General features: G+C 56.7%; 10 protein-coding genes across 10 annotated transcripts; 6 read left to right on the top strand and 4 right to left on the bottom strand.

Moving 5' to 3' along the window:
• Positions 1–45: 45 nt before the first annotated feature.
• SETTUDRAFT_153930 (uncharacterized protein) lies at positions 46–2,154 on the bottom strand (the record flags this gene model as incomplete). Its single annotated transcript, XM_008027485.1, has 4 exons — positions 46–1,524; positions 1,576–1,715; positions 1,766–2,064; positions 2,111–2,154. The coding sequence occupies 4 exons, from the start codon at positions 2,152–2,154 to the stop codon at positions 46–48; spliced, it is 1,962 nt and encodes a 653-aa protein (XP_008025676.1).
• Positions 2,155–3,735: 1,581 nt separating this feature from the next.
• On the bottom strand, positions 3,736–6,448 carry SETTUDRAFT_163229 (uncharacterized protein). Its single transcript, XM_008027484.1, has one exon. It carries the CDS (start codon positions 6,122–6,124, stop codon positions 4,184–4,186), a length of 1,941 nt encoding a protein of 646 aa, XP_008025675.1. The 5' UTR covers positions 6,125–6,448; the 3' UTR covers positions 3,736–4,183.
• Positions 6,449–6,532: 84 nt separating this feature from the next.
• Positions 6,533–7,109, bottom strand: SETTUDRAFT_163227 (uncharacterized protein). The gene has a single exon (XM_008027483.1). It carries the CDS (start codon positions 7,060–7,062, stop codon positions 6,793–6,795), a length of 270 nt encoding a protein of 89 aa, XP_008025674.1. The 5' UTR covers positions 7,063–7,109; the 3' UTR covers positions 6,533–6,792.
• Positions 7,110–8,147: 1,038 nt separating this feature from the next.
• SETTUDRAFT_163226 (uncharacterized protein) lies at positions 8,148–10,512 on the top strand. The gene is made up of 7 exons (XM_008027482.1): positions 8,148–8,245; positions 8,298–8,383; positions 8,475–8,595; positions 8,679–8,792; positions 8,841–9,086; positions 9,137–9,886; positions 9,932–10,512. The coding sequence occupies exons 1-7, from the start codon at positions 8,203–8,205 to the stop codon at positions 10,258–10,260; spliced, it is 1,689 nt and encodes a 562-aa protein (XP_008025673.1). The 5' UTR covers positions 8,148–8,202; the 3' UTR covers positions 10,261–10,512.
• Positions 10,513–10,973: 461 nt separating this feature from the next.
• SETTUDRAFT_179025 (uncharacterized protein) lies at positions 10,974–13,424 on the top strand (the record flags this gene model as incomplete). Its single annotated transcript, XM_008027481.1, has 2 exons — positions 10,974–11,631; positions 11,657–13,424. The coding sequence occupies 2 exons, from the start codon at positions 10,974–10,976 to the stop codon at positions 12,949–12,951; spliced, it is 1,953 nt and encodes a 650-aa protein (XP_008025672.1). The 3' UTR covers positions 12,952–13,424.
• A 519-nt stretch (positions 13,425–13,943) lies between these two features.
• SETTUDRAFT_171422 (uncharacterized protein) lies at positions 13,944–18,146 on the top strand (the record flags this gene model as incomplete). Its single annotated transcript, XM_008027480.1, has 6 exons — positions 13,944–14,584; positions 14,642–14,848; positions 14,901–15,666; positions 15,715–16,494; positions 16,549–17,247; positions 17,305–18,146. 6 exons carry the CDS (start codon positions 13,944–13,946, stop codon positions 18,022–18,024), a joined length of 3,813 nt encoding a protein of 1,270 aa, XP_008025671.1. The 3' UTR covers positions 18,025–18,146.
• Positions 18,147–18,960: 814 nt separating this feature from the next.
• SETTUDRAFT_163225 (uncharacterized protein) lies at positions 18,961–20,752 on the top strand. Its single transcript, XM_008027479.1, has 4 exons — positions 18,961–19,104; positions 19,165–19,404; positions 19,495–19,828; positions 19,877–20,752. Exons 1-4 carry the CDS (start codon positions 19,072–19,074, stop codon positions 20,500–20,502), a joined length of 1,233 nt encoding a protein of 410 aa, XP_008025670.1. The 5' UTR covers positions 18,961–19,071; the 3' UTR covers positions 20,503–20,752.
• Positions 20,753–21,179: 427 nt separating this feature from the next.
• Positions 21,180–24,547, top strand: SETTUDRAFT_163224 (uncharacterized protein). The gene is made up of 5 exons (XM_008027478.1): positions 21,180–21,528; positions 21,592–21,731; positions 21,798–21,967; positions 22,136–22,700; positions 22,751–24,547. Exons 1-5 carry the CDS (start codon positions 21,483–21,485, stop codon positions 24,401–24,403), a joined length of 2,574 nt encoding a protein of 857 aa, XP_008025669.1. The 5' UTR covers positions 21,180–21,482; the 3' UTR covers positions 24,404–24,547.
• Positions 24,548–24,666: 119 nt separating this feature from the next.
• On the bottom strand, positions 24,667–25,269 carry SETTUDRAFT_19737 (uncharacterized protein; the record flags this gene model as incomplete). The annotated part of the gene is made up of 2 exons (XM_008026756.1): positions 24,667–25,002; positions 25,063–25,269. The coding sequence occupies 2 exons, from the start codon at positions 25,267–25,269 to the stop codon at positions 24,667–24,669; spliced, it is 543 nt and encodes a 180-aa protein (XP_008024947.1).
• A 359-nt stretch (positions 25,270–25,628) lies between these two features.
• Positions 25,629–26,624, top strand: SETTUDRAFT_19736 (uncharacterized protein; the record flags this gene model as incomplete). The annotated part of the gene is made up of 1 exon (XM_008026755.1): positions 25,629–26,624. A coding segment is annotated over one exon (996 nt), but the record flags the coding sequence as incomplete, so codon positions are not given.
• Positions 26,625–26,758: the final 134 nt, after the last annotated feature.

Genomic DNA, 26,758 nt, shown 5'->3' with positions numbered 1-26,758 from the left:
AAAATCCCAATCTCCACATTCATAATTGAAGAAGATAAAAAGACATCATGCCGCGCCCTGTGGCGCAGTATATCCTTTCCCTTCGACCAATAACAGCGCAAACATGCCACCCATGACCGGTCTTGCCTTGAAATCAATGCCAGGAGTGCCCGTCCCATCGTTGGTCTCATACAAATCCGTAAACGGCTTGCTCGTCGGTGTCTGCCCCACCCATGTGGCCAGGTCATCGAGAAACATCTCGCGCGTGGTGTTGCTCGCGATGCTGGCGCAAAAGACCTCCCAGTCGGATTTGGTGTAGTAGGGATTGCGCGTGTCGAGGGGGACACCGTATTTTTGCTCAATGGTGGGGTAAAAGGCGGATTGAATGGTGTAGACGTCATCTGGGACAAGTTTGAGCGAGAGAAGACGGTCGTTGTAGAGATTGTAAAGGAGGCCATGGCTACTGGCGTTGTTGTAATTGAGGATGGCGTGGGGCGGGTTGGCGGCTTTGTTCACGCCGAGGTCTACCCATTTTGCGATATAGTTGTGGGCAATTGATGTGTAGTTTTTGGCATCGGCGCTCTCGCCAATCATGTCCGACATGCGTGACATGGCTTCGATGCCGATGATGCCTTTGAGCGCGAGGTTGGTTTGGTTGACGAGATGGCCGGCGAAGTCGTCTGTTGAAAGCTGCTCGGCTGGGTAAAGGCTGTCTTCTACAAGGTACTCTACCCACTGCTTGAGAATCTTGTAATGCTGTTTGATGTAATCGGTGTTTCCAGATCGCTGCACGTACGCCAATACCATGATGATTTGGTTACCGCACTCTTCCAGCGGCATGGGTTCATCTTTACCGTCAGCATGGCCGGTAGCGTTCGGGTAATGGGTGCCCAGATCGTGAATGGCCCATTTGTTCGGATAGTGGCCACTCTCTTGGTTTTCAAAATGAGGATCGAGCATCAACTTGAGCAGCTCTGGGTTGGTGTAGCAGAAAATGGGCGAGGCAGGATAAATGACATCTACCGTCTGTGTGTTACCGTTGGATGAAATCTCCTTGAGGAACAGGTAGTGCTTTTCTTGTGTGCCAACGAGCTGCGTGGCTCCGAATGCCTGGCGGGCTGCCAGAGTAGTCAAAATGGCGTAATTGTTTCCGCCAACCGCCTTTGAGTCAGTTGAGATCTGATTGTCAAGCTGGGTAGATAGCTTGCCTGAGTCGGCATAGTCGTTGTAAAAGAATGACAATGCAGAGAGATCATCTGCGAAATAGCTCTTCCACAACGAAGGCAGAAGAGTGAGCCCATTAGCGCCGAGGAACTGAATGGCCAAGTCTTGGCACAAGCCGATCGTAAACAGCTGGCTCTTTCCTTGGGTGCCTACTGAGCCCATATCCACGGCGTATCCAAAAACAGGCCATTGAGAGTTGATTGCGCGAAACTGAGTGTCTTTTGAATTATCAAGCTTTCCAGAACGATCGAAAGCACCGCGGACGTCAGAGTCAGCCCCAGACTTGTAGGTCAGGCCGTCTACTGATTTGGTGGCGTAGTACTAAGTGGGTTAGCCTTGAGTCGAAACGTAACATCGCAATGATTGACGTACCCAGTTTCCCCATTCCGCATGGTCGTTGGCCTCACTGAAAAGCTGCTGGTTCTGCTTCCACACCTTGTGGTAAGAGATGCCGTCTGATGTGGTGCCAAAATTCCACTGGGCTATGTTGTTATTATCGCCTGAAGTCCATTCTAATGACACTTAGCAAGCAGGCTTCATGGGAGCTGAAGTCGCTACTCACCAGCACTAATATCGGTATAGACCTGGACATTATGCTCCAAGTTATCTAGCGAGGTGACTTCCACGTTAATGTAAGAGAAGAGGAGCGATTGACGCTTCAAATCATTCGGAGTAAGTGGTGAGAGAAAGGTAACCTGCAATTTGACTTTGTTATAAGCATTGAAGGTGAATATGCTTTTGGTTGATGTGTATTCAAACGAAGTCTGGTTGATCAGGTTGCTGTAGCCGCTCGGTGCGCCCATCCAAACGAGAGTTTTGCCATCAACCTTGATCAAACCGGCCCAGCCTAGGATCTGGCCGCTGCAGATGGTTAGCCTAGGGGTTGGATAGTCTGCTGAGAGCAAACAAACGTCCAGAATGTCGGCCATTGACCTGGCAGGTAACCGCCATTGCCGCTATCGCGCCCCGCTGGAAACCATGCACTCAGGTAAGGGCTTTTGACGACCAGCGGTAGTGATGGTGGGCGCGCCGGAATGAAGGCAGAGCCGGACTGAGCGGCAGCTGCATGAAACAAGCCACTAAGCGTGATGAGGATGGGAAGATGCATGTTGGTGACAAGACGCTGCCATCGAGTGGATGCGAGAGGCTGCGAGGAGCCACGGCTACCAGAGTTTATATATGCGGTCCCAAATTCGACATCCGCGCAATGTTACATTAGGCTTACTGCAGCTAGCCCTGTAGACGTACCACCCCTCGTCCGGACACCGGTACAGGGTGCACCAGTTTTTTTTTGGTGGAGTGCATATAGGCATGAATAACTGAACAGACGGCGCCATGGTTAAGGCCGCAGCAAGACTCGTAAATCCTACAAGCAGCAACTAGTCCGATTTAGCCAGCGAGAAAACGCATGTGGTAGACAAAAAAAACGGGGGACCAATCTGAAGCAGATGAATATGGCGCTTGATCTGCTTGATATGAATCCACGTGGTGGCATGTTGGTGTCACGCTGCGTTGTCAGTAGTACATTCACAGGGCTGTCTCGACGATGTGACACGCGGGGGAAAATTAACCTGAATGAAAGGCGAGGCAATGCTAAAATGGAGACGGAGCGGCGGCTAGCTGTAAGCTTCGACAGTTGGCGCCAATGGGTGAGATGGTCAATCTTGGGGAAAGGCGTCCAGTCGTTGGGCGCCGAATATATGCTGTTTGCCGGCTGCGGGCGGGTCTTATGGCGAACGGCATGAGGCGATTTCTTGCATTGCAAAGCTTATTAGACTGCGGCGCTATTGACGGGAGCGTCAGCCAGACGAGTGACGTTTTAGTCAAGGGAGTCGCTAAAAAATCGGCAAAGTCTCCAAGACGAACGGGGGTTCAGCATGGCTGCAGCGGTACAGCTGACTTGGGAGCAATAAGCTGTGGTCAATCCGCGAGTCTAGACTGTGGGCACAAGGCTGGCCAGGGCAGCAGGGCTTCATTTGCAAGGGCCCTGGGAATTGGTCTGCTGTGGTCATGCGGCTTGCTTCCATTGTTACCCATTGCTGCGGAATCGGAGGCTTCCGGGGGGGGGTGTGTGCCAGGGTAGGTGAGTATGTGTTCAGGTGTTGGTATGGCGTAGGGCCTTGGCGAACGGCCGTTTGCGTGGTGCAGGGTGTGTGTGGATGGCGGGGCCGGCAGCGGCAGCAGACTTGACGATGCTCGTGACGCTACTTGGTGGGTGTTGAAGAGCGACGGAGGATGTGTGAGTGAGTGAGAGCGAGTGTGTAGCCAGGCAGCCTTGGGCGGTGGGCACTAAGCATGGGCGATGCATGCGTAGTGCGGGGAAAGGCTTGCAGATCCCTACCGTAGCCTGCCTACAAGAGGAAAGTGCCATCGGCATACCTGCAGCTGCTGCCAGAGGTGAGGTGCAACCAACCTTCTTGGCTATGCCCAAGCACCATACGCCAGCCACGGCCACGTTCCCATCAAGCCCCAGTGTCACGGTCGTGTGTCAACGCCCGACGGCACCTCAGATCGTCTTCTGCAACTGGTACAAGCTAATACATTATTTCACTTTTACATACAGCTATCGGACTACGTGAGCCGATGATGCGTCAGTGGACACGGCAACAGGCCGACCAAAGGCAGTCAAATCTATCACGAAGCCAAGCAGCGTACAATCCATCATGAGACCCAACCCAACCCTGGGCCCTAGCCAACCATCGATGAGACAACGCCAGAAGCAATCATAATCATGAATCCAATCACCGAAGCAGGGTATCCAATAGCCAACTGAAGTGACTGAATCGCACAGTGTCGGGCCGTGAAGAGCGCCGCAGTGAAAATTCAGCGTGAAAAAAAGGGAATCAACCAAAAAAACAAATAGAGAAAAGAAAGGAAAGGAAAAAAAAGAAGTGATGCCAATGGGGTATCCCAGTGCGTGACGCAGCCCGACCCATACCAACACCAAACGTTATTCATACACACTCGCTAATCCACCCTCTCACGACTCGGCAACCCATGGACGCGAGACATGCTCGTAGCGCTCTGCGCAACCACGAAGCCAAGCACAGTCCAGCACATCGTGAATGTCCCACCGCCTCTCGCAGTCGACATCCAGACAGCCGCGAAGCAGGTCGAGAGCATCCTCGATATCGCCATCTCGCACCGCCTCCGAGTTGCGAACCAGGTCCGCGTCCCACTGGCACGCCTGGATCTTCTCCATGGTCTTGATGTCCAGGCCATCGTTGAATGGCAAAGTGGCGGTAAGCAGCGCGTACACCACCACACCGTATGCCCACATGTCGGCCGCTGGCGAGAAGACGGGCCCAGGAGTATTGAACAGCTCGGGGGCGGCATACTGCAAGCTACCAGCGATCGACGTGCTAGTCTCAGCAGGGCCAATGTTTTGGTTGTCGCCAATCGAGTGCGGCTCGGGGCCGTCGCGCTGGTCGCTGATGATGAAGTCTGCCATGCCAAAGTCGCAGAGCAAAAGGTCGCCGCCGTCGACCTCGGCATTGGGCACAGTCATGTCCAGGAGGCAGTTTTCCAGCTTGATGTCGCGGTGCACCACTTGCACGTCATTGTGGAGGTAGCGCATGGCCGACGCTAGCTGGTAGGCATAGCGCTTGGCCAAGTGGGCCGGCAGCCCGTTGATCCTCTTCCGGCGTGTGTCGCGGATCAGGTCAAACAGCGTCCCGCCCTTGTTCAGCTTGGTGATGCAAAAGGTAGCGTAGTCGGTCGTGTACACTCGGAGCAGCGGAATAATGTAGGGGTGCCGTAGGAAGCGCCAAATCTCCACCTCGTGGTCAAACTGCGTCTGGATCTGCTCGTTCTCGAACTCGGACTTGTTGTTCTGCATCTTGCGCACAATCTTGACGGCGTCGATGACGGGCTTGCCATTCTCCATGCTCGTCACCTCCTTGACAATGCTGAAGCCACCGTACCCAATCTGCTTGCCGATGATGTACTCGCTGTCGTAGCCAATGCCCTGGCCCTCATCGTCGGGTTGGGGCGGTCGGATGGGGGCCTCGGACGCCTTGTACCGCGCCAGAAACGAGGCAGCTGGCGACATGGACGACAGCGAGCGGCCAGAGCGGCCAGACGATCGGCGGCTGGCTCGCCGGAGGCTTCCATCTTCGCCCATCTCGGAACGGTAGCTCTTGGTCCGGGGCATGCCCATGCGGCGTGGCGAGGGCGAGAAGAGGGGGAACTCGACGGGCGAGGTGGCGGGAATTGGCGACAGCATGTACTCGGTGGGCGTCTCCAGGGGCGTCTGGGCTTCATCGAGGGGCGGCGAGGCTGTTGCGTCCGACGTCAGCGAAGCCACCTGGTCGGGGAACTCGCTGGCTCGCGCAAGGTTGGCGGCCGTCGTGTTGACGAGAGGGAAGCGCGACTGGCCGACGCCGTACTGCATGCCTCTGCGTGCGCGGTACGGCAGCTCGAGGTAGTCGGGCTGGGAGCCATCCGAGAAGCTTCCCGCCTCGGTGCGGTGCGACTGCGAGTGCGACTGCCTTGCAGTCTTGGTCTTGGGCACAGGCACGCCGAGGCCGACACCCTCGCCTGTGTCGAGGCGGACCTCATGGTTGAAGCTGATGCTCGTCTTGCGGTGGCGGTAGTCTCTGGCATAGTAGTCGGTGGCAGCATCCTCGCGGCGGCTGCCACTGCTACCGACGGCTAGCGAACCCTCATGGCCAAAGTCGTCCGAGGGGTCGGGGCTGCGGTGGCCACGCCTCTGGTAGGCGGCGTGGGGGTTGGCCTTGGGGGCAGCAGCCGCGAACTCGGCAGTCAGCTGGGACTGGACATGGCCAGGGGCAGCGTGCGGCGAGTCTTTGCGGGCGAGAGGCGCGAACGAGGCAAAGGTTGAGGTGACGGGCTTGTGCGGCGTCGAGGTGTCGAGTCTGAGCTTCTGGAAAGAGTGTGAGGGTTCTGAAGTTGGGGCCATTAAACCGGTTCTACAGTGAATGCAAACCTCTTTAGCACCGGCGGGCGGGCGTGTATTAATGTATGCGGCGGCGGCGGCGGCGCTCGTGGGGCGGCGATCGTGGGCAGCCAAGGGCGAAACCGGGAGCGAAGGCAATACTGGAAGTGGGATTGCGGGTTCAGGGCGGCGGTAGGAACGGGAAAATTACGGTCGCGCCCGGGCAAACGACAATGCCAGAGAGAGATAGTGTGTGTGTGTGTGAAGAAGGGGGGGTGGCAAGGTCAATGCTATATGCAGCGAGGATGGGCGTGCGGCAGTGCGTGGTGGTAATTAAAGGGGAGAGAGAGATGAAGGGGGTGGTGTGTGTGTGTGTGTGCGTGTGTGCGTGTGCGTGTGCAGGAGTGGGAGTGAGAGTGAGAGAGTGAGAGCGAGAGGGTGAGAGGGAGGCGGGCGTGCGCAGGAGTATGTGCGCAAGAGTAAGAGAGCGTATGTGTGTGTGTGTGCAGGCGCAGGCTTCTTTTTTTACGCAAACCTTGCAGCGGTCGCAGCGTGTGTGGTCGGCCCATGGCCCCCATCCCCCACGCATTTTGTTAATAGGCGGGCGTCAGCGGAGGCGCGGGCAACAGGCGGGCAAGGTGGGCAGAGCGGCACGTGAGCGGCCCTCAACGCAGCGCCGGGGCCGCGTGCGCCTATGAGCGTGCAGCGAAGGGTAATGGGATTGCGCCGCCCATGGACTTGGTGGCCTTGTCGTTGCGGTGCTCGCACTCGCCATCAAGACTCGCGCCGTTGCCCGTGGCCTGGCACTTGGGCCCCGAGTGCCGTGGTTGGCGCCCTCGACGCACCTTGGCCGCGGCGGTGACGGCGGCGCGCGACGTCGACGGCGCCCGCCTACCCCGCCTTGAGGCCGCTCTTTCGGCGCGCTCCCGGGAGGATGCATAGGGCAGGAATACATAATACATGTGGTAGCCGTGGTGGTGGTGGTGGCAGCTCGGGCGCAGAGCTCCAGGCTGTGGCGCCGCGACGCTGGTGGTGCTGGCCGTGGCGCTGATGAGGCTGGTGAGGCTGGTGAGGCGGGTGAGGCTGGTGCCGATGCTGGTGCCGGCGCTGTGCTGGTGCTGGTGCTGATGCTCTGCTGGTGCTGTGCTGTGCTGGGTGGAGCTGCAAATCATGTCCTGTCTGTATCATCCATGTCCGTCCATCCATAGCATGGCGTGGGGCAGGCTCGTCGCAGGCCTGGCGTGGTGCGGCGTCGTGGGATGGGCATAGTCGTAGTCGCATGTAATAGCAGCAGCATAGCCCATGCCGCTGCCGCTGCCACTGCCACCACCACCACGCGCTGCGAAGAGACGGGCAGTGTGGGCTCGACAGCACGAATGGCAGCCACGGCGACACTTATCGTGAACCGCCTGGCGTCTTTGCTGGCCGGCGGTACACAGTGTACACGTCAAACGGCCGGGGGGCGGCATGACGTCGCTGGTGTGCTGGACATGCCCCCGGTTGGCTCACCGCAACAACAGCGCCCGGCACGCTGAAGACGGCGCGGCTAGCAGACCCTGTGTGCGTTGCAGACGGCCGGTGGTGGTGGTGATGGTGGTGGTGGTGATGGTGGTGGTGGCAGTGGTGGTGGTGGTGGCAGCAGTAGTCGTCGTCGTCGTCGTGGTGCTGCCGCCAACTGCTGCTGCCACCTGCTGCCGCCGCTATCTGGCCCCCCGGCGGCGTGTCCAATCTCGTCGCCTAGCCCGCCTGTGGTGGATTGACCCGACCCTTGCTGGCGCTGGCCTTGCATGCCTCGGGCGACGCTTCCGCTCGCTAGCACCACCAGCTCAACTTCCGCCAAGCAGGGCGTGCGCGCATCCAACCTCGACACGCCGGGCGGGTGACAACATCACCAAAGCTCATCGTCCCATCGCACCGGCCCCCAGCACGTCCATCGTCGCCAGCTGCCCGCCCTCTTGACTGCGCGACCGGCCCTCTGCCCGCCTCCCTCTAACCCTCCCGCCCGCCATCTCCGCCGCTCCATCGCCCCCCCCCATCACCACCACCTGCACCGCTCCCACGACGCCTGGCCGCTCTGCAAGCGCCCGCGCCCCAAAAAAGTCATGGGCATCTCCGACCTCTGCTACCGTTTCTTCTGCTGCGGCGGTTCGTACGCCCATGGTTCGCCGTATTGGCCTTCACTAACGTGCATCGGCAGCCCGCTCGAGGGATAGCATATACGACCCGGTGCTCGCAGACAGCGAGAGGGAGGCTGTTGCCGATCTGCTCGGCTTCCTCGAAAACGTACGCTTGCCCGCTGCCTGCTCCGCCTCATGCTCCCCCTCCTGCTCCTCGACCGCAACCCCTGCACTGCACCCCTACTGACCCTGAGCAGCGAGCAGAGACGGATTTCTTCTCGGGCGAACCCCTCCGCGCATTAAGCACCCTCGTCTACTCAGACAACATTGATTTGCAGCGGTCCGCAAGCTTGACGTTTGCCGAGATAACAGAACGAGGTACACGACCCACCACCCCAACACCACCACTGCTGCTGCTGCCGCCGCTGCCAACAACACGCACCTAACACCATGTGATGCAGATGTCCGAGAAGTCGACCGGGACACGCTCGAGCCCATCCTGTTCCTGCTCCAGAACCCCGACATCGAGGTGCAGCGAGCCGCGAGTGCCGCCCTGGGCAACCTCGCAGTCAACAGTAGGTGCCACGCCGCAGCCCTCGCACGCCCGTACTGACTGCTCGCAGCTGAGAACAAGGTCGCCATTGTCGCTCTCGGCGGCCTGGCGCCCTTGATCAAGCAGATGAACTCGCCCAACGTCGAGGTCCAGTGCAACGCCGTCGGATGCATCACCAACCTGGCCACACACGAAGACAACAAGGCAAAGATTGCTCGCTCGGGCGCCCTGCAGCCCCTCACACGCCTTGCAAAGTCCAAGGACATGCGCGTGCAAAGAAATGCGACGGGCGCCCTGCTCAACATGACGCATTCAGGTAAGGCGGCTCTGCCGATTCACGCACGGCCCACGCTCACATGGCAACAGACGACAACCGACAACAGCTTGTAAACGCCGGTGCTATTCCCGTCCTCGTCCAGCTGCTTTCCTCGTCCGATGTCGATGTCCAATACTACTGCACTACGGCCCTCAGCAACATTGCCGTCGACGCCAGCAACCGCGCTAAGCTGGCACAGACCGAGGGCCGCCTGGTGGGCTCCTTGGTGCACCTCATGGAGTCGTCGTCGCCCAAGGTGCAGTGCCAGGCCGCGCTCGCCCTTCGCAACCTTGCCTCGGATGAGCGCTACCAGCTCGAGATTGTGCGCGCCCGCGGCCTGCCGTCTCTTCTCCGCCTCCTCCAGTCTTCATACTTACCGCTTATTCTATCCGCCGTTGCATGCATACGGAACATCTCCATCCACCCCGCAAACGAGTCGCCCATCATCGAAGCCGGCTTCCTCAAGCCCCTCGTAGACCTGCTTGGCTCCACCGACAACGATGAGATCCAATGCCACGCCATATCCACGCTCCGCAACCTCGCTGCAAGCTCTGACAAGAACAAGCAATTGGTTCTGGAGGCTGGTGCCGTGCAAAAGTGCAAGTCGCTTGTGCTGAATGTGCGCCTTCCAGTCCAGTCGGAGATGACTGCCGCAATCGCGGTGCTTGCTTTGAGCGAGGAGCTCAAGCCTCACCTGCTGAATTTGGGCGTCTTTGATGTGCTCATCCCACTCACGGAATCAGAGAGCATCGAGGTGCAGGGCAACAGTGCCGCTGCATTGGGCAACCTGTCGTCCAAGGGTAAGTATGCTCCGTCCCGGCCCTGTCCACCGCTAACAGACGCAGTGGGCGACTACTCGATATTCATCCAGAACTGGACAGAACCCGCAGGCGGAATTCATGGCTATCTCCGCCGCTTCCTGGCGAGCGGAGACCCAACGTTCCAGCACATTGCTATCTGGACACTACTACAATTACTCGAATCCGAAGACGCAAAGCTGATGGAACGCATTGGCAAGTCCAACGAGATTGTCGACATGGTCACGGAAATCGCCGACCGCAACATTGAGTCGGACGACGAGGACAATGAAGATGGCGAGGGCGAAGTCGTCACGCTTGCACGCAGATGTCTTGAGCTACTGGGCAAGAGCCCCAAGACGTTTGTCGAAGGCTAAACGACCGTCGAATCGCATTTTTATACCCTGTTTCTCGGCTGTTGACGGCTTTTGCGCTCTGGCTATCATCCACCGTATTCAATTTTCCTGATTATGCGTTCATGTTGGACTCTGCTTTTGGGCCATTTGGAGGCTGGCGTTCAGGGAGCAGATGTATCCTCAGTATCTATAGCGAGCATTGGCGGAGTGGGCTTTCAGACACACCCTCTCCCACCCACTCACCCACACACACACACACATCGGCATACACATAAGTTACCACTACTCTTCCCCGAGCAAACAACGAGAAAAGAAAACTGTAATTGATAGAGCTGGATGATCTTTTTTTAGGGGGCATCGTAGAGATGAAACAGACGATGTTCGCTTTTTCCTTGGATTTGTTGAGCCTGATAAATACTGTCTGCTAACTTTTTTGGTCGCCGAGTCATTTTGCTTAACCTGTGTAGTAATACCACGGTGATTGGGAAAAAATATTTTTTGCAAAAACCCCCCCCCCCATGACTATTGGACAAAGCCACTAATGCATGTGTATGTATGTACAGCACAAGCACAAGGCTCTTGAAACACGCGCCACGTACCCTGACATGTGACGTCGCGTTTCTGGGGGGGGGGGGTGCACGTTTGATCCGAGGTGTCTTATCGATAGCCAAAATATTTGCGACTTTCTCGAGCCACCACTTTGGTCCTTGTCCTTTCACACAACCACAACAGCAATGCCACCAAAACCAAGAGGAGGTGGAAGCACACGTGCTCGAGGCGGCGCAAGAGGAGGATCGACTGCTGCAAGAGACACGGCTGCCGCGCGCGAATCTGTGGATGATGCGACCCCGCAGAGCACCGCACCTGCAGCTGCTACAGGCGATGCCGCGGAGCCCGTGGTGCCCAAGCAAGAGGACAACGAGTCGAAGCCGGCGGTTAGTGGAGAGAGTACTGTAGTGGCAGGCGATTCGCACGCTTCGCCTTCAGCGGCCGTCGAATCACCCCAACCGGGTGCAGAACCGAGTGCTCGCGCTCCCGTCCAGCGATTAGGCAGCCTACAGGGCTCGGTCCCTCCTTCACGATCCGCATCGCCCTCGGTGCGCGGCCGCGGCGGTACAGCCCGAGGCAAGAGAGGCGTCAAGACACCAGCGTTCACAGGGCGAAGAAGTAAAGAAGAGCGAGATGCCATTGCAAAAGAACAGGCCGCTCGCGACCGCGAAAGGACCAAAGAGCAGGTTGCTGCAGACAAGAGAAGGGAGGCCGATGCACTGCGGGCCGCCAGACGCGAGGCAAACAAGCAGAAGAATGCGCGCGGTGGATTCAGCGGAGTAGCCAGTGGGCCATTTTCACTTGGCAGCTCGAGAGAAGGCATGGCAGACAGTCCAGATTGGCGTGACTATGCTAACTGTGGCTGTAGACAGGAAGAACAACCCGAATCGTGGGTACGCGGGTTTCGGTGCAGGATCAGGCTCTCGAGCTGAACGCATCAAGAATGAGGATGGCGGCTACGGAGGTGCGAGTCGGTCAGGAGGCGGTGGTGGGGGAGGTGGGTCGTCGATCAGAAGAGAAGATGGCGGATCAGTGTCGTCGGACGACGAGGACGACGTGAACCTGCCGCGCAAGGACATTGACCTGATCGAGATCTCTTCTGACGAAGACGAAGGAAAAGGAAAAGGGCCGTCGACACAGCGTGCTTCACAGACAGCATTGCCAGTTCGAATCGGCAGGAAAGAACATCAAGAGCGAACATTTGGTATCAACACAGAAGCCAGCTCAGAGGCGTCTGCCAAGATACTCGAACAGGCGGAATCGAGTGGACAGCCACTGGCGGCAGCCGCTTCGGATCAGACTGCCCGAAAGGCAAAGGCAAAGTCAAAGGACGTGGAGATTACTGGCTCTCGGAAGCAGTTCAAGGGCGTTTGGCATGACTCGGAAGATTCAGACGTTGCTGTCAAGACGGAACCCACTAGTGACGACGAGAACATGGCTGATGCCGAACGGGTTGGCTTGGCCGACGCTCCCGCTCAACGGGCAGAGAAGCAGGAGCCCCAATCACCAGACGCCGAACGAAAGCCGAAGATGAAGAAGAAGAAGCAGAGTATCGCTGAACCGATTCTCCAGACTGACGAAGACCGCGCAGAGTGGACACGCTTCCAGTCTAACCTACGCCATATTCGAGCCGAGCTGGGCCCAGACGAGGTGGCTCAGACTGACGGCTCAGGCGACGTACCCATGGCAGAAGCAGGCCCTGCAGACAAGAAGCCGACGGTGCGGGACAACAATGTATACCTCTTCCAGATACCACCGCTCATGCCCGAAGTCGAGCCGCCGTTTGTCAAGAAGGAGGAATCGGATGCTCCGCCCGCCCCGCCGCCCGTGCAAGCCGCTGGCAAGGGAGATGCAAAGATCAAGCTCGAAGAAGGGGTGTTCTCGGATGCTGCAGCTAAGACGAGGGAAGGCGTCCGGTTTGGAAGTGGATTGGTTGGCAAGCTGCGTGTGCACGAATCGGGCCGGACAACGTTGGACTGGGGCGGGACAAGCTATGAGCTCACACCGGGCAACAAGGCCAGCTTCCTGCAGGAAGTTGCCAGTGTTGAAGTCAGGCCAGAGAAGCAGCGGGCGGCGCCTGAAGACGCGGGCGATGCCATTAGTCTGGGCAGGGTCAAGGGCAAGTTTGTGGTGGTGCCAAACTGGGCCGAGATGCTGGACTGACGAGGTCTGAGACGATGGATGGGCTATGGTCAGCAGCGCTGCAAAGACAAGAGGCAGCAGATGGCGCGTAAGAGGGCTTGGTGCATGTATTGGCGCTTGGTGGATCAGTGAGCTCAGGCAGCAAAAGTGGCACTGTGAGGTATTGTACAAGACTAGGCGTATACCGTCATGGGCGGCGGGTGTCAGGAAGCCAGCGGCCTTGGAGCGCCGACTAGAGTCCTGACAGGCTCTTGAGTAAGCAGGGGAATGATGCCATGTGGCAAGGCTGTTGACCCGTGTTGCATCTTGACTTGTTGCGCTAGGGCAGTTTGGCGTGGTTGTGATGCGATAAGTACATGGTGTAGGGACGGCTTGTGGATCGCCACTGGGCGGGCGAGGCGAAGACTGAGGCGGAGGACAGAAAAAGAGACGTTGTATCTGATAGCCAGGCGTGGTGGGCTGCTTTTGGGAGAAGCACCGTGGCAGCGCTAGATAGGCGGAGATGGGTATGCTGGCGGCAAAAGAAAGGGAGCCATGGCGGGTAGTAGGCGTAGGTGTAGGTGTAGTAGCAGAGCGGTGACGTGAGATCAGCATATTCACGTCGACTAGCCAGCCACAGCCAAGATGCAGTGAAGCGCGGCGGCGACTCAGTGCAGCCGTGCTATAATAGCAATAGTAGGCATCTCGCAGCCCGCGCGCGCTAGCTGCTCGGCAAACGAGCCCCGTGGTGGCGATCGCGATCAGTGTGGGCAACCCGCGTGCATACATGAACATGGCCTTGACCATGGCCCGCCGCATGGCCCTTCTGCTCCCTGCCACCACCACCACGACGTCGTCGCCCTCTCCACGGCGCACGCCACGGCTTAAATGCACTCCCGTCTCGGCCAGCGCATGCACGCACCACGGCCTCTGCCACCAAGCTTTCCGGCGCACTCACGGCGCCGCCTGCGCCCGTCGTGGCCTCGAGCGTGCCGTCTGCGGTGCAACCACGGCCAAACCCACGCAGATCCGCCATGGGGTGTGTCGACCTCCGCCTGCTGTACGATAGCGACCCACGCCCGACCTTCATCGTCGACTGCCAAGCGCCCGCGACGACCATCTACCATGTCAACGCCGCCCTGCTGGCCATCCCCCACCTGGCCCTCGCCCTCGACGACCACAATGCCCTGAGGGACTGGTGGGATCCCGCCAGCCGCGCCGAGGCTCGCCTCCAGCACGAGTTTCGCCATGGCAGGTACCGCTGGGCCAAGTTTGCCGCCTGCGCCCGCTGGCTCGTCGTCACCATTGCCCACCACCCGCCGCCGCTGCTGGTCGAGCGCTCCAAGTCGCGCTCCGAGCCCCCGCGCCTCGCCCGCATGGCCTCGCCGCTGTCGGCCGCCCCGCCAGACACCATCTTCACCGTCAAGATCCAGTCGCCCGAGCTGCGCGAGCATGTCGACCGCATCCGCAACGTCGACTGGGCCAAGACGTCGCTGGGCCCCCTGAGCACCTGGAGCTACCAGCTCAACGTGCTCGTCACTACCCTGATGCTGGAAACCCGCCCAACCGCCCTCTTCCTCGGCCCAGAGCGTACCATCTTGTACAATCTCGCCTATGGAGCCGTCAGCGGGTCGCGCCATCCGGCCATCCTAGGCCAGACTATCCTTGATGCATGGTGTGTGCAGCTACGACCATCCATGTGTGTGTGGACGCTTCTCTAACAAGCACCCAGGCCTGAACTTGCCGACCCCGTGTCGGCTACCATGGCACGCTCAGAGCACACGCGTTTTGCCGACGCCCCTGAAGATGAGTACCACTTCATGGTCGAACGTTACGGCTTCGTCGAAGAGTCCTTCTTCATGTGGAGTCTGGTGCCGCTTGTCGGTGTTGGCGACATTACCGGCCTGTACTCGATTGTCACCGAGGTGACGAAGCAGAGGTAGGTGGACAGCGGCTCTTTCACGTTAATTCTGTTAACCTTGTCAACTCAGGTTGCTCGAGCGCCGTGTTAGTGCATTATTGAGAGTTGGCCAGCTGACTAGCAAAGCGAGAACCATGAAGGATTTCTGGGCCTACGTTGCCCAGGCTCTTCAGCCATTTGAGTACGATTTCCCAGCCGCCGTTTTGTATTCACGCTGCATACCAGACGACCCGTTAGACGCTTCGGGTGCAGTGAAAGAAGTACCAAACACATGCACCCTCGAATGGTCCATTGGATACAGATCCGACCACCCGCATGTGCCTCAGCATGTAGAACTAGACGGAGACATTGGCCTAGCCCGCGCCTTGGTCGATAGCGCAAGAGACGGACCCGCAGTACTGTGTAGGGAAGAAGATGGCATACTGCCAGTGTCGTTGTACACCGACCTCGAGAAGCGCGGTTTCGGAGACCCGCTGAAGGTATTTCTTGTCCTTCCCATCCGGACCTATGACAACACTGTTGTGGGGTTCCTCCTCATGGGCTTGAATACTCGCCGACCTTACGATGACGAATACAAGGACTGGATCGACGTCTTTGCCAATCTACTGGGGGCCTCTGCTGCGTCCGTAGCGCTACATGAAGAAGACACGCGGAATCGTAAACGACAAGAAGAACAGGCCGCCAGAGACCGCGAAGCTCTCAATGCCGAAGTTGCAACACTAGCGAAAGAGGCCAGTCATGCTGCGGAAAAGCTTCGGAACTTGAATGGAATCGCGGATCAGGTTGGCCTAGGCTACTTTGAGATTGGCGTTGATGGCATGTTGGTTCATGCAAATGTAAGTCTTCAAGTCGCGGCTTGTCAGCGTCAGCTAATATGCGGATGGGATACATACTTTGCTCAAACCGGGCACCGGAGAGATTTTTCTTTTTGCCAACCTTTTGCTTTCAAGGACTGTGTTCATCAAGACGACATAGCCATGGTCGAAAATCAATGGAATATCTTGCTGGGAGGCGAGCCAGCTACATTCGAGGTACGGTGGAAGAGACCGCGGATCCAAGCAGAAGACGGCCAAAAGAAGGACGACGAATATATCTGGACTCTATCAGCATGTGTGCCCATAAAAGGCACAAATGGCATGGTCACTAGCATTTTCGGATGCAACACTGATATTTCTGCGCAAAAAGAGGCCACCGAGGCTGTAATCATGCAATCAGAGGCGGAGCGGCGTTTAGCCAGCTTCACTGAGTTGGCGCCTGTCGGGCTGTATCATCTTAATCAGGATCTTTCCATGAGATATTGTAACGATCAATGGTTCCGCATCACCGGCCATCCCAAAGTGCCCATGGACCAAGTGGAGTGGCGAAACATTGTCGACGAAAAGCGCATGGAGGCTTGCTATCGCGAGGTCGAAACCACCAAAGACCAACGAACGTCACACACATTTTCAACTCATCTCAAGAAACAGTGGACTGGACCAGATGGGGTTTCGACACCGACGTGGATCTTGGTAACCGCCACTTCGTACAATGATGGCACCATCATGGGCACCATGACGGATATTTCGCAGCTCAAATGGGCCGAGGCGATTCAGCAAAGTCGGGTCGAAGAAGCGCTCGAATCGAAGAGGCAACAGGAAAACTTTATTGACATGACCAGCCATGAGGTGGGTGATTTGACAGATGTGGTATAGATCAAAGACTGACTGGCAGCAACGCAGATGCGCAACCCACTGAGTGCCATGGTGCAATGCGCGGATTCCGTCACAGGGTCATTGGGCGAGATGAAGGCCCTTATACGTACCGGGGCCATTACTGCGCAGCCCGACCAGGAGATGCAGCTGCAAGAACTAATTGACAATAGTCTGGATGCCATTGACACGATCCAGGCATGCGCCACGCATCAAAAACGCATCGTAGACGACATTCTTACTCTTTCAAAGCTCGACTCGAAGCTGTTGGTCATTAGCCCCATGGTGCTACAGCCTGCAGTGCTTCTGCAAGACGCATACAAGATGTTCAAGGACGAAGCCAACAAAGTCCGCGTAGAGCTCGAAATGCGGTGTGACGCTTCGATCGAGGAGCTGGAGATTGACTGGGCAGTACTGGATCCGAGTCGTGTGTTGCAGATTCTCATCAATCTCTTAACCAACGCCATCAAGTTTACCCAAGGCCAAGAGGTACGCAAGGTTGAGGTGGTCATGGGTGCATCTCGTGAAGCCCAGAGGATGCAGGGTATCGAGTACGTGCCACAAGAGACATTGCGGCGGGACTTTCTCGCGCGGCCTGAGCCGGATCACGCGGGCGAGGTGTTTTATCTCAACTTTACCGTCAAAGATACCGGGTGTGGGCTATCGCCTGAGCACAAGGAAAAGCTTTTTCTTCGTTTCTCGCAAGCCACGCCAAAGACACATGTCCAGGTATAGTTCAACTACATGTCGTTATTCCCTCTTGCCAGCATGCTAACAGTGTCTCAGTACGGCGGCTCAGGCCTTGGGCTCTTCATCTCGCGTGAACTGACGGAACTGCAAGGCGGCAGCATTGGGGTGGCATCGGATCAGGATGTTGGATCCACGTTTTCCTTTTACATCAAATCACGGCGCGCGAGACCACCTGCAAACGCACACAGGACAACAAATAGCAGCACTGATGTTAATGGCGCACTAGCGACGCGTTCCAAAGCTGACATTATCGAGAGCAAGAACGACAAGCCGGAGGCTGCGTTGAGCGCCATGGCGCTGCCGCCTGACGGGGAAGAGGTGGGGGCAGCAGAGAAACAACATTACAACATCCTCATTGTAGAAGACAACCTGATCAACCAGCGTGTCCTGTCTAGCCAACTTAAGAAGCTCGGACACACGATTCACGTTGCGAACCACGGCGTCGAGGCGCTCTCTCATCTATCGCAAACGTGCTTTTCGCCTACGCCGTGCACTTCGCCGCCGGTGCCGCTCAGCGTCGTCCTCATGGATGTCGAGATGCCCGTCATGGATGGACTGACGTGCACACGGAAAATTCGAGAGATGGAGGCACAGGGACAACTGAGGGGGCACGTGCCGATTATTGCCGTGAGCGCAAACGCAAGAAGAGAACAGGTGGAAATGGCCAAGAGGGCGGGCGTGGATGAGGCGATCTGCAAGCCCTTCCGGATTCCGGAACTGACGGCGTTGATTAGAGGGCTGGGTATCAAGACTTGACGTTCTTGTGTGCAGGACAAAGGAACACGACGCGCAGGCGCAGGCGGGCCGCAAAGGCCTCTTCGTTCATGTATGGATATTTGTAGATGTCTTGGTGTGTGGATAGAGAATGGATGTAATCAAGGGCAACAGCGGAACAAAGCCCCGCGTCTACTGAGACGCGTCCGAGCACGCGTCGTCTGGTCAACTGGCCGTAGGGATTCAGCACCGACGCCACGAAACCTTGGGGGGCTGTGGAGTATGTGTGCTTTGGAGGGGCAGGGGCCGTGGCCGAAACAAGGCTTCGAGGAGACGCCGAGAAGGGGGAAGCTGGCAGAGCAGAGCAGAGCAGAGCAGAGGCATGCCGCCCGTGGACGCGTCGAGCAGCGCGCCGGTGGTGGGGCCAAGTGGTGGTGAGAAGCCGCGAAAAAAAAGTTATCTGATGCGAGGCCGGCAGACTACCAAGGCCGGGCAGCAGGGCGGAGGGGCCATGACACGGCCCAATGGCCGCTTCAAACGCATTTCCAAGCTCTGAATCAGCCGCACATTGCTCGCGCCATGCTGGTCCTTGCGTGTTGTGGTGGGGACGAACCGAATCATAGCGCGTTGCGACGCGTCTGCGTTTTGTCAATGGCCGTGGCTGGGCGACGCGACGGAGCAATGGACATGCGAATGCTCGACGCTGAGGAGGGTGAGGGTGGGCGATATGGGTGTCGTTGGACTGCGCGCGAGCGATTGCAGCGGCTGCATGTGCAAGACGCCCGTTCCAATGGCCATGGGGCGCCCACGCCCGCCGCCATGTGTGGTGCACATGGATGAGCTCATAGCGCTCTTTTCGTGTCGAGCGCGCGCTAGCGGCCGCACAGCCGATCGCCATGTCACGTGCCCGCGAGAGAACGCGGATTTATAGAGAGGGCGCGTTTCTCTCCGTCTCTCCTCACACACCCCAACGCTCCACAGCTCTCTCCACCAGCGAACAAGTCCTTGTCTATTCTTGTATACTCTTACACGTCTCGACAGACTCTCCAGCGCCTTGTTGAAAACTTTTTTCTTCTTCGCCATCACGCAATGTCTGCTCTCCACGCTACGCCCTCAAAGCAGGTACGTCACGATGCGGGACAAGCACTTTACGCGACACGCCCATGCTAACGCGACACGCAGGCGGCTGCTGCATTCAGCTCTCTCAAGATGACCGACTCGCCCGCCAAGGAGCTCGACTTCTCAGACTCGGACAAGGAAAACGTCTTCAGGCCCATTGTCGGCATTCCCGATGACTTCGACGCCAACGTCCAAGACGTCAAGCCCACGGTCGCGTCCACAATCAGGGAGGAAGAGGCCCACGAGCCCCTCCTCCAGGAGAACCCCGGACGCTTTGTCCTCTTCCCCATCAAGTACCACGATGTAAGTTTTGTACGCCTGAACGTGCATTACGCGTTCCTGGGCGCGTCTTGCATGTCTTGCAGCCAGCAGTGCTAACTGCCTTTGCTCCAGGTCTGGCAAATGTACAAGAAGGCCGAGGCTTCTTTCTGGACCGCCGAGGAGATTGATCTCTCCAAGGACCTCCACGACTGGAACAAGCGATTGAACGACGACGAGCGCTTCTTCATCTCGCACGTGCTCGCCTTCTTCGCCGCCTCGGACGGCATCGTCAACGAGAACCTGGTCGAGCGCTTCTCGAGCGAAGTACAAATCCCCGAGGCCCGCTGCTTCTACGGCTTCCAGATCATGATGGAGAATGTGCACTCGGAGACATACTCTCTCCTCATCGACACATATATTAGCGAGCCCAGGCAACGCCAGTACCTGTTCAACGCCATTGACAACAGTAAGTAGCCCCGCAACGCGCTGTAGCTACGCGTCTAACGCGCTCTAGTTCCCTGCATCCGCAAAAAGGCCGACTGGGCGCTGCGATGGATCACGGACAAGAACTCGACCTTTGCCAACCGCCTTGTCGCCTTTGCTGCTGTCGAGGGCATCTTCTTCAGCGGATCGTTCGCGTCCATCTTCTGGCTCAAGAAGCGCGGCCTCATGCCTGGCCTGACCTTCTCCAACGAGCTCATCTCCCGTGACGAGGGCATGCACACGGACTTTGCCTGCCTGCTCTTCTCTCTGCTCAACACGCGCCCCAGCAAGGAGTCGGTCGAGGCCATCATCACCGAGGCTGTTACGATTGAGCAAGAGTTCCTCAGCGACGCTCTGCCCTGCGCTCTGCTCGGCATGAACGCCAAGCTCATGTGCCAGTACATTGAGTTCGTCGCCGACCGTCTGCTGCTGGCGCTGGGCAACCCCAAGGTGTACCACGCCACCAACCCCTTCGACTTCATGGAGAACATTTCGCTTGCCGGCAAGACCAACTTCTTCGAGAAGCGCGTTGGCGACTACCAGAAGGCGGGCGTCATGGCCAGCACAAAGAAGCACGAGCAGAAGGAGGGCTCGTCGTCGCCCGCACCCGAGCCCCAAGGCCAGTCTGGCGACTTCTGCTTCGACGAGGACTTTTAGATGGCTCGCAGCCGTGTTTCGTTGCCATTTTCCTTTCATGTAGTCTCTTGTATACCACCCTGGACGCTTTGGTCCTTGCATTGTCGGAGTCGCTGATACTCCGCGCACGTTGGCGTCATGGCGTAGTTTTTCTTTTCTGTTTCTTTTTTGGGCACACCTCTTGGATGAGTGAAGCGGCTGGTTATGGACTTTGCACGCGACGGATCAACGACCTATATTCCCCCCTGAATAATTACGAATGCACCATTTTACAGACATGACTGAAGCCCCGTGTATCCTGTGTGCTGCTGCTGACTGGCTCTTGTCGGCCGCCCCCGGCACAGGCTTAGCATGCTTGATGGCTAGCAAGCTTCGCGCCGTTGGGCCCGTCGGCCCTTTTCCATGGCTGCCGCTGACGCTGCAAATGTTGTTGCCCTCCTGCCGTGTGCACATGTCGCCACGCCTCAGTTACTCATGTTCGTGTCCCTCTGCTGCACGACGTTGTCTTGGTGGTGGGTGCAGTCTCTGTGACGTCATGCACTCCGGCGGCCGTGCCGAGGCTACATGGCAGCATGACTGACGACAGCCGGCCCAGGCAAATCGGCCGCCCAAGGACAAAGGCGGTTGCAGTTGCGCGACGCATCATTCATTCTAGCCGCCGCTCTCAGCATCACGGCTCACCCCCCCTCGGACCAATCGCATGCCATGCGATTTATAGCAGCGCGGGACCTGCATCGAGGTACGGACATGATGCTAATTACGACGGCCTAGCCTGTAAATATCCGCCGCCCTCCGCAGCGGCATCCTCAGGTCTGGACCTCTGCTGCATCTTTTCGCTTACCGTCCCTGCGCATCACGCGCATTGCCTACATACGTGCCTGCTTGCCTGCTTGTATTGTATTCTCTGGGCCAGCTCTTGTTCCTCCAGGCGCTGGCTGCTGTTATACATGCACAAGCACCCCGGCCGGGGAAGATCCATGGTACCGCGCCACGCTTGAAACATGGCAGACACCGTTATCCCCAGAATCAGCTCCTCCACACTCGACGGTACGTGGTGGCAACCCTCAGCCGCGCCTGGCTCCCCCAATGCTGACGTCCGACAACTCGCAGGGCCCATGACCAACAAGAAACTCGTCGCAAAGCTACGAAGTCCCACGTCGCCGCCCGCCCAGCTGTCGAGCGATTCACAAAATGGCCTCCTGGGCGAGGCAATCGCTTTGGCTGAGACGCCCATAGACCCGCTCTCGCAAGTATGTCTTTATGCGGCGCGAGTTGCACCGACCCCAGCGCTAACGACGCATCGACTCATCGTATAGCAAATCCTCCAGAGAACGAATACATCGCCTGCCGCCCAGAAGCTGCGCTCGCAGAATACAGACGCCGTCTCAGCGAGCCAGGCACCGACTTCGCCAAATGAAGTGGGCGGGGAGAACAAGGCTAGCGGGGAGACGCTTCGCGATGCCGTGGGCACAAAGGCCGACAAGAAGTGAGTGCTTTCACATGCCACATCTCTTCCGCTAGCGCGTAACCATATCCGGGAATATTCGCATACATGGACGGCCTGAGTGCGCTTCCCCTGATATTGGCGGCCTTGCCATGCATGGACAATGTTGGACCGTGGCGGAGTAGTAAGCAAAGCTGACGACACCCATAGGAAAGTTTCCTTCCTGAGTCGGTTCATGGGCAGCAATAAAAGGAAGAGCACCGTCGAGGGTACAAGTGACAATGGTTCCGAAACAGGCGACTTACGACAAGAGGGAATGGATGCCCAGCTCTACGTCGACAATTACAGCTTCAGTCCCAAGATCCCGCAGCCCCCGGCATACATCAAAGTAAGGGCCAAGTTCAAGAAAGACAAGGAGTTTGATCGTCTTTTTCTCGCGCAAGAACTGCGCGCTGGCGCCGTCAAGAAGAGCCCGCCGGCTGCTGGGTCGAATCCTGCACCGCAGTCTGGGTCCGCAGCAATACAGAATCCCATCTGGGCCGTCGAGTTTAGTAAAGATGGAAAGTATCTTGCTGTCGGGGGGCAGGACAGGGTGATTCGGGTCTGGACAGTGATAGACAGTCCCCAGCGCCGTCAAGCACATGAAGACAGCGAAAGCGATCCGCATGCGCATGATGGAGAGGGTAGCCGTCTTAGCGCGCCAGTCTTTCAACAGCAACCCATTCGGGAGTATCATGGACACACGTCAACGATCCTGGACTTGAGTTGGAGCAAGGTATGTGTAACATGGCGGATTGCTCGGATCACGGCACTAACGACGCCTAGAACAACTTTCTTTTGTCCTCGTCCATGGACAAGACAGTGCGCCTGTGGCATATCAGTCGAGATGAGAATCTCTGCACATTCAAGCATTCCGACTTTGTTCCGTCGATACAGTTTCACCCCACGGATGACCGCTTCTTTCTTGCAGGGTCTCTGGACGCTAGACTGCGCCTCTGGAGCATCCCGGACAAGAGTGTGGCGTATTCGACTACGCTCCCAGACATGATTACATCGGTTGCTTTCACGCCTGACGGAAAGACGTCCATAGCCGGCACGCTCGGTGGTCTTTGTCTCTTCTACGACACGGATGGCTTGAAGTGGCAGGCGCAACTCCATGTCAAGTCAACCAGAGGCCAAAATGCAAAGGGAAGCAAGATTACCGGAATCAAAACGACGTATTGGCCGCCGGGAAGCGAGGATGGAGAGGTGAAGCTGCTGGTATCCAGCAACGACTCGAGGCTGCGGGTATACAACCTCAAAGACAAAACGCTCGAGATGAAGTTTCGTGGACATCAAAACAATTGCAGCCAGATTAGAGCAATGTTTGCCGACAGCAGTGGACACATTGTTTGTGGAAGCGAGGACCGTAAAACGTACATTTGGTCAATGTCTGCGATAGAAGGCGAGAAGAGGGATCAGCGGCCGGTGGAAATGTTTGAAGCTCACAACTCAATCACCACATGCACTGTCATTGCACCCATGCAGACACGGCAACTGCTGAGCGCCTCGGAAGATCCAATCTTTGATCTCTGCAATCCGCCTCCGGTTACTCTGGTTTCAAAGGCGGAATCCGTGGTATCGTCGCGAGCACCTACGGAGGGAGGGTCAGTACATCTGGCAGTTACGCCCAACGAGACACATTTCAAGAAGGTGGTTGAGAGTCCGGCCTACATTGCACGCTCGGCACATCGCGCAGGCAACATTATCGTTACAGCAGACTATACTGGGGCGCTCAAAGTGTTTCGACAAGATTGCGCCTTCCACAAGCGCACAAAACTGAGTGAACAGTTGGATACAATGGCAGCGAAGCGATTATCAGGCATCGGACGACCTAGCAGCGTGATCTCGCGTAACAGTCGCACGCGGCGAGACAGTGTGTCGACTCAGCCGCCCAACGATCGCATCATGACATGGCGCCAAGACATATCCAACGGCAGCATCCACTCAAGCAACTCTATTTCTCATCGCAGCGCTTCGCCACGGAAATCGCTCGCCACACTGAGTTTGAATTCGACGCCACAATCCCAGTCCCACTCGCCCGTCCTACGTCCTACCCACCCGAGCGACACACCCGATACCAGGCCTGGCGATACACCCGAAACATCAGTTTCCATAGCCCGTAGTACTTCTCTACGAAGTGCATCGCAATCCGAGGCCTCTACTCCTATCAAAGAGTCACTACACCATGAAGATGATGATGGTGATGATAACGTCCTTGGCATCAACACCACTCCAGATGGCAATCATCTCGACCACAATCCGCTTGCAGTGTACAATGGACAAAGCTGGTTGTTCTGGAAGAACAATGTAAAGAAACCCATGTCTACTTCGAAGAACAACAGTAACACAGATTTGCTGGGGCGAAATAGTTCGTCGAGTCAGGTCAGTAGGTTGACTGCAGAGCGAGACGACGGGTCGTTTGAGGACGGGCGGTGATATAGGTTGCGGTTGTAGGGATTCATGGATGTTTTTATTGGGTACTGTAATGGGAACAACGAAGTGGATGATTGTCTACTTTTGCGTATTGAAGTTCGGAAACAGCGCAGTGTCCTGCTCAACCAAACCAACATTAGAACAATAGACTAGATTGGTTTGTCCTCTCTCTTTTCTTTTTTGCTTTATCCAACCTCGCATGTATAGACAGGAAGGGAAGACACCGACACTGCAAAACACAGCATACCAAGATGGAAAAAAAGAAATCACTTCTTCTTTCCCTCCCTAACCACAACCGTAAACGCCTCCTTTGGTCTCAGCTTTGTCACCTCCTTCTCTAATCCCCTCAGCTTTTCCTCGTCCCCCGCAATCTCCACCTTGAGCGCTTCATCTTGCTTGGCCAATGCATCTACTTCTTCCTTCAGCGTCTTGATCTCGGCGTCATGCTGCGCGCAGAGTCGGCTTAGTTTTTCCACGGGGGTTTCGCGCTCCAGGCGCTGCAGTTGCGACTTGAGATTGGCCTGCGCGTGGCTAAGTGATACGAGCGTTTGCGTCAGTTGGGAGCACGTGGGACACGCATGTGCTGAGCTTGTAGGGCGCGACTAAAGGATGAGTATGTAAGCGTAGTTGGGGATGGAGTGTGGAGTGTAGAGAGTATTTACTTCGTTTGGGGACTCGCTTGGTGCTTCGCTGATTACAGATGACGTGTATAGCTGCTTGATCTTGTCATTCTGGAGGCATGGCTCGTTTTCGCCCTCGTGGAAAAGTGCCCCTGATGCACTGGTCTTGGCTTGCGGCGTGAATGCTGTGGCTGTAGCGCGGAGACGCGTACGTGTGTCTTCGGCTGGGGTATCTGATGAGCGCGACATTCTTGAACTTTGAAGACAGAGTGTCAAATTGTAAGTTTGATTGGTTGAAATTGGAGTGGATCTGTGGTAGAGGTTATTGCTGTGGCAAAGTTGGGAGCCTGAGGATTGTCGAGGTGAAGGCTGCTTTCACCTGCGGTGGCGGGACAACAATGAGTGTAGCAAACAAAAACACATTGACCTCTTCAAGCTGCAGAGATTTTACTACTTGGGCCAGTGTCGCCTGGAGACATCTTTCAACACCCACTACACTCTCTACTGTCACTCAACTCTCCCCCAGACTGGACTGCCTTGCGACCTGCAGCAGATAAAGCAGACTGGCCTCTCAAAGCTACCACCATATCTCGCGGAAATCACAAAACATGTCGTCACCCAAAGACACCGCCATATCCAAGTACCTGCAAGGTTTTGACAATCTCGACGAGGCAACGGCCGGAATCATCACCTCCGAGATCAGCAGTCTCAAGACCGGAATCGCGAGCCTGACGGAAACATTTGATCAATTAGTCACAAAAACCGGTCATCTGAAAATCCAACAGCTAGGAATACAAGTGCTTCAAGCGAACCTGCAGCAAGAAGACGCCGAATTGAAGAACGCCAAAATCAGTAGCAAAGCTCAGGCCCTTCAGCGCAAGCTCAAAATGTGCGAGAAGGAACGGATGCAGCACCAAAAGGATGTGGAGGAGCAGCATGCAGCACTTGTGACATTTCGAGATGGTTTTGCGGAACTGTCGCTCGGATCGCTTCAGGCTTTGTGGCGCAACAAGCCCTCAGATTCCGAGCAGCTTCAGATCTTTCAGACAAAACTAGGTGAAGCTATGGGAAGGCTTGAGGAGAGCAAGGCTACAGAAGCCGTCCTCTCCACAGAGCTTGCAGCCGAGAGATACAAGTTCAAGAAACTCGCGTCAAGACTGGCGGCACTTGAGGGTAGCATCGACGAGAAGGAAAAGGCTCTCAAAGACAAGCACCGTGAGCTAGAAAAAGGATACTACGGCAATGTGCAGAAACTAGTCGAGGGCCGTGTTAGCGACGAGAAAGCTAAGCTCGCCGACCAACTCAGCCAGGCAGAAGACAAGATCCTGCGCTTCGACAAGCTATGCGCTGCGAACAAGGAGCTGGAAGCCAAAGTCATAGAACTGACGCGTGAGTTGACCCTCCTGCAGCAAGCGAAACTAGAGCTGGAGCAGCGATACAAAAAGCGCGAGGAAGAAGGCAAAGTTTTCAGGCAAGGCTACGACCAGCTTAGCAACGATATCCGCACGCTTTGTACCGAGAAAGTCGAACTCCAGACTGAGTATGACGAGGTGAAGAAACAGCACAACCAGCTGCTTGAACAGCAGAGACAGTCCAACTCGGGAGTCAGCACAGCACTCGACCCTGGTGTCGCACGCTCACATATTTCTTCTTCTTCTTCTTCTTCTTCTTCTTCTTCTTCTTCTTCTTCTTCTTCTTCTTCTTCTTCTTCTTCTTCTTCTTCTTCTTCTTCTTCTTC

This window comes from Exserohilum turcica (assembly GCF_000359705.1).
Source record: "Exserohilum turcica Et28A unplaced genomic scaffold SETTUscaffold_2, whole genome shotgun sequence".
In the NCBI taxonomy this organism is placed as follows: domain Eukaryota; kingdom Fungi; phylum Ascomycota; class Dothideomycetes; order Pleosporales; family Pleosporaceae; genus Exserohilum; species Exserohilum turcicum.
Note: the sequence above shows the minus strand (reverse complement) of the source record. Positions and strands in the feature narration are given on the sequence as shown.

Coding starts and splice junctions, on each gene's coding strand:
- SETTUDRAFT_163226 (XM_008027482.1), top strand. CDS start 8,203: ATGGGCATCTCCGACCTCTGCTACCGTTTCTTCTGCTGCGGCG. Junction 8,246..8,297: donor CCGTTTCTTCTGCTGCGGCG/GTTCGTACGCCC, acceptor GTGCATCGGCAG/CCCGCTCGAGGGATAGCATA. Junction 8,596..8,678: donor TGCCGAGATAACAGAACGAG/GTACACGACCCA, acceptor CATGTGATGCAG/ATGTCCGAGAAGTCGACCGG.
- SETTUDRAFT_163229 (XM_008027484.1), bottom strand. CDS start 6,124: ATGGCCCCAACTTCAGAACCCTCACACTCTTTCCAGAAGCTCAGACTC.
- SETTUDRAFT_163224 (XM_008027478.1), top strand. CDS start 21,483: ATGGCAGACACCGTTATCCCCAGAATCAGCTCCTCCACACTCGACG. Junction 21,968..22,135: donor GGCACAAAGGCCGACAAGAA/GTGAGTGCTTTC, acceptor CGACACCCATAG/GAAAGTTTCCTTCCTGAGTC. Junction 22,701..22,750: donor TGGACTTGAGTTGGAGCAAG/GTATGTGTAACA, acceptor AACGACGCCTAG/AACAACTTTCTTTTGTCCTC.
- SETTUDRAFT_163225 (XM_008027479.1), top strand. CDS start 19,072: ATGTCTGCTCTCCACGCTACGCCCTCAAAGCAG. Junction 19,105..19,164: donor ACGCTACGCCCTCAAAGCAG/GTACGTCACGAT, acceptor CGCGACACGCAG/GCGGCTGCTGCATTCAGCTC. Junction 19,405..19,494: donor TCCCCATCAAGTACCACGAT/GTAAGTTTTGTA, acceptor CCTTTGCTCCAG/GTCTGGCAAATGTACAAGAA.
- SETTUDRAFT_163227 (XM_008027483.1), bottom strand. CDS start 7,062: ATGTATTATGTATTCCTGCCCTATGCATCCTCCCGGGAGCGCGCCGAA.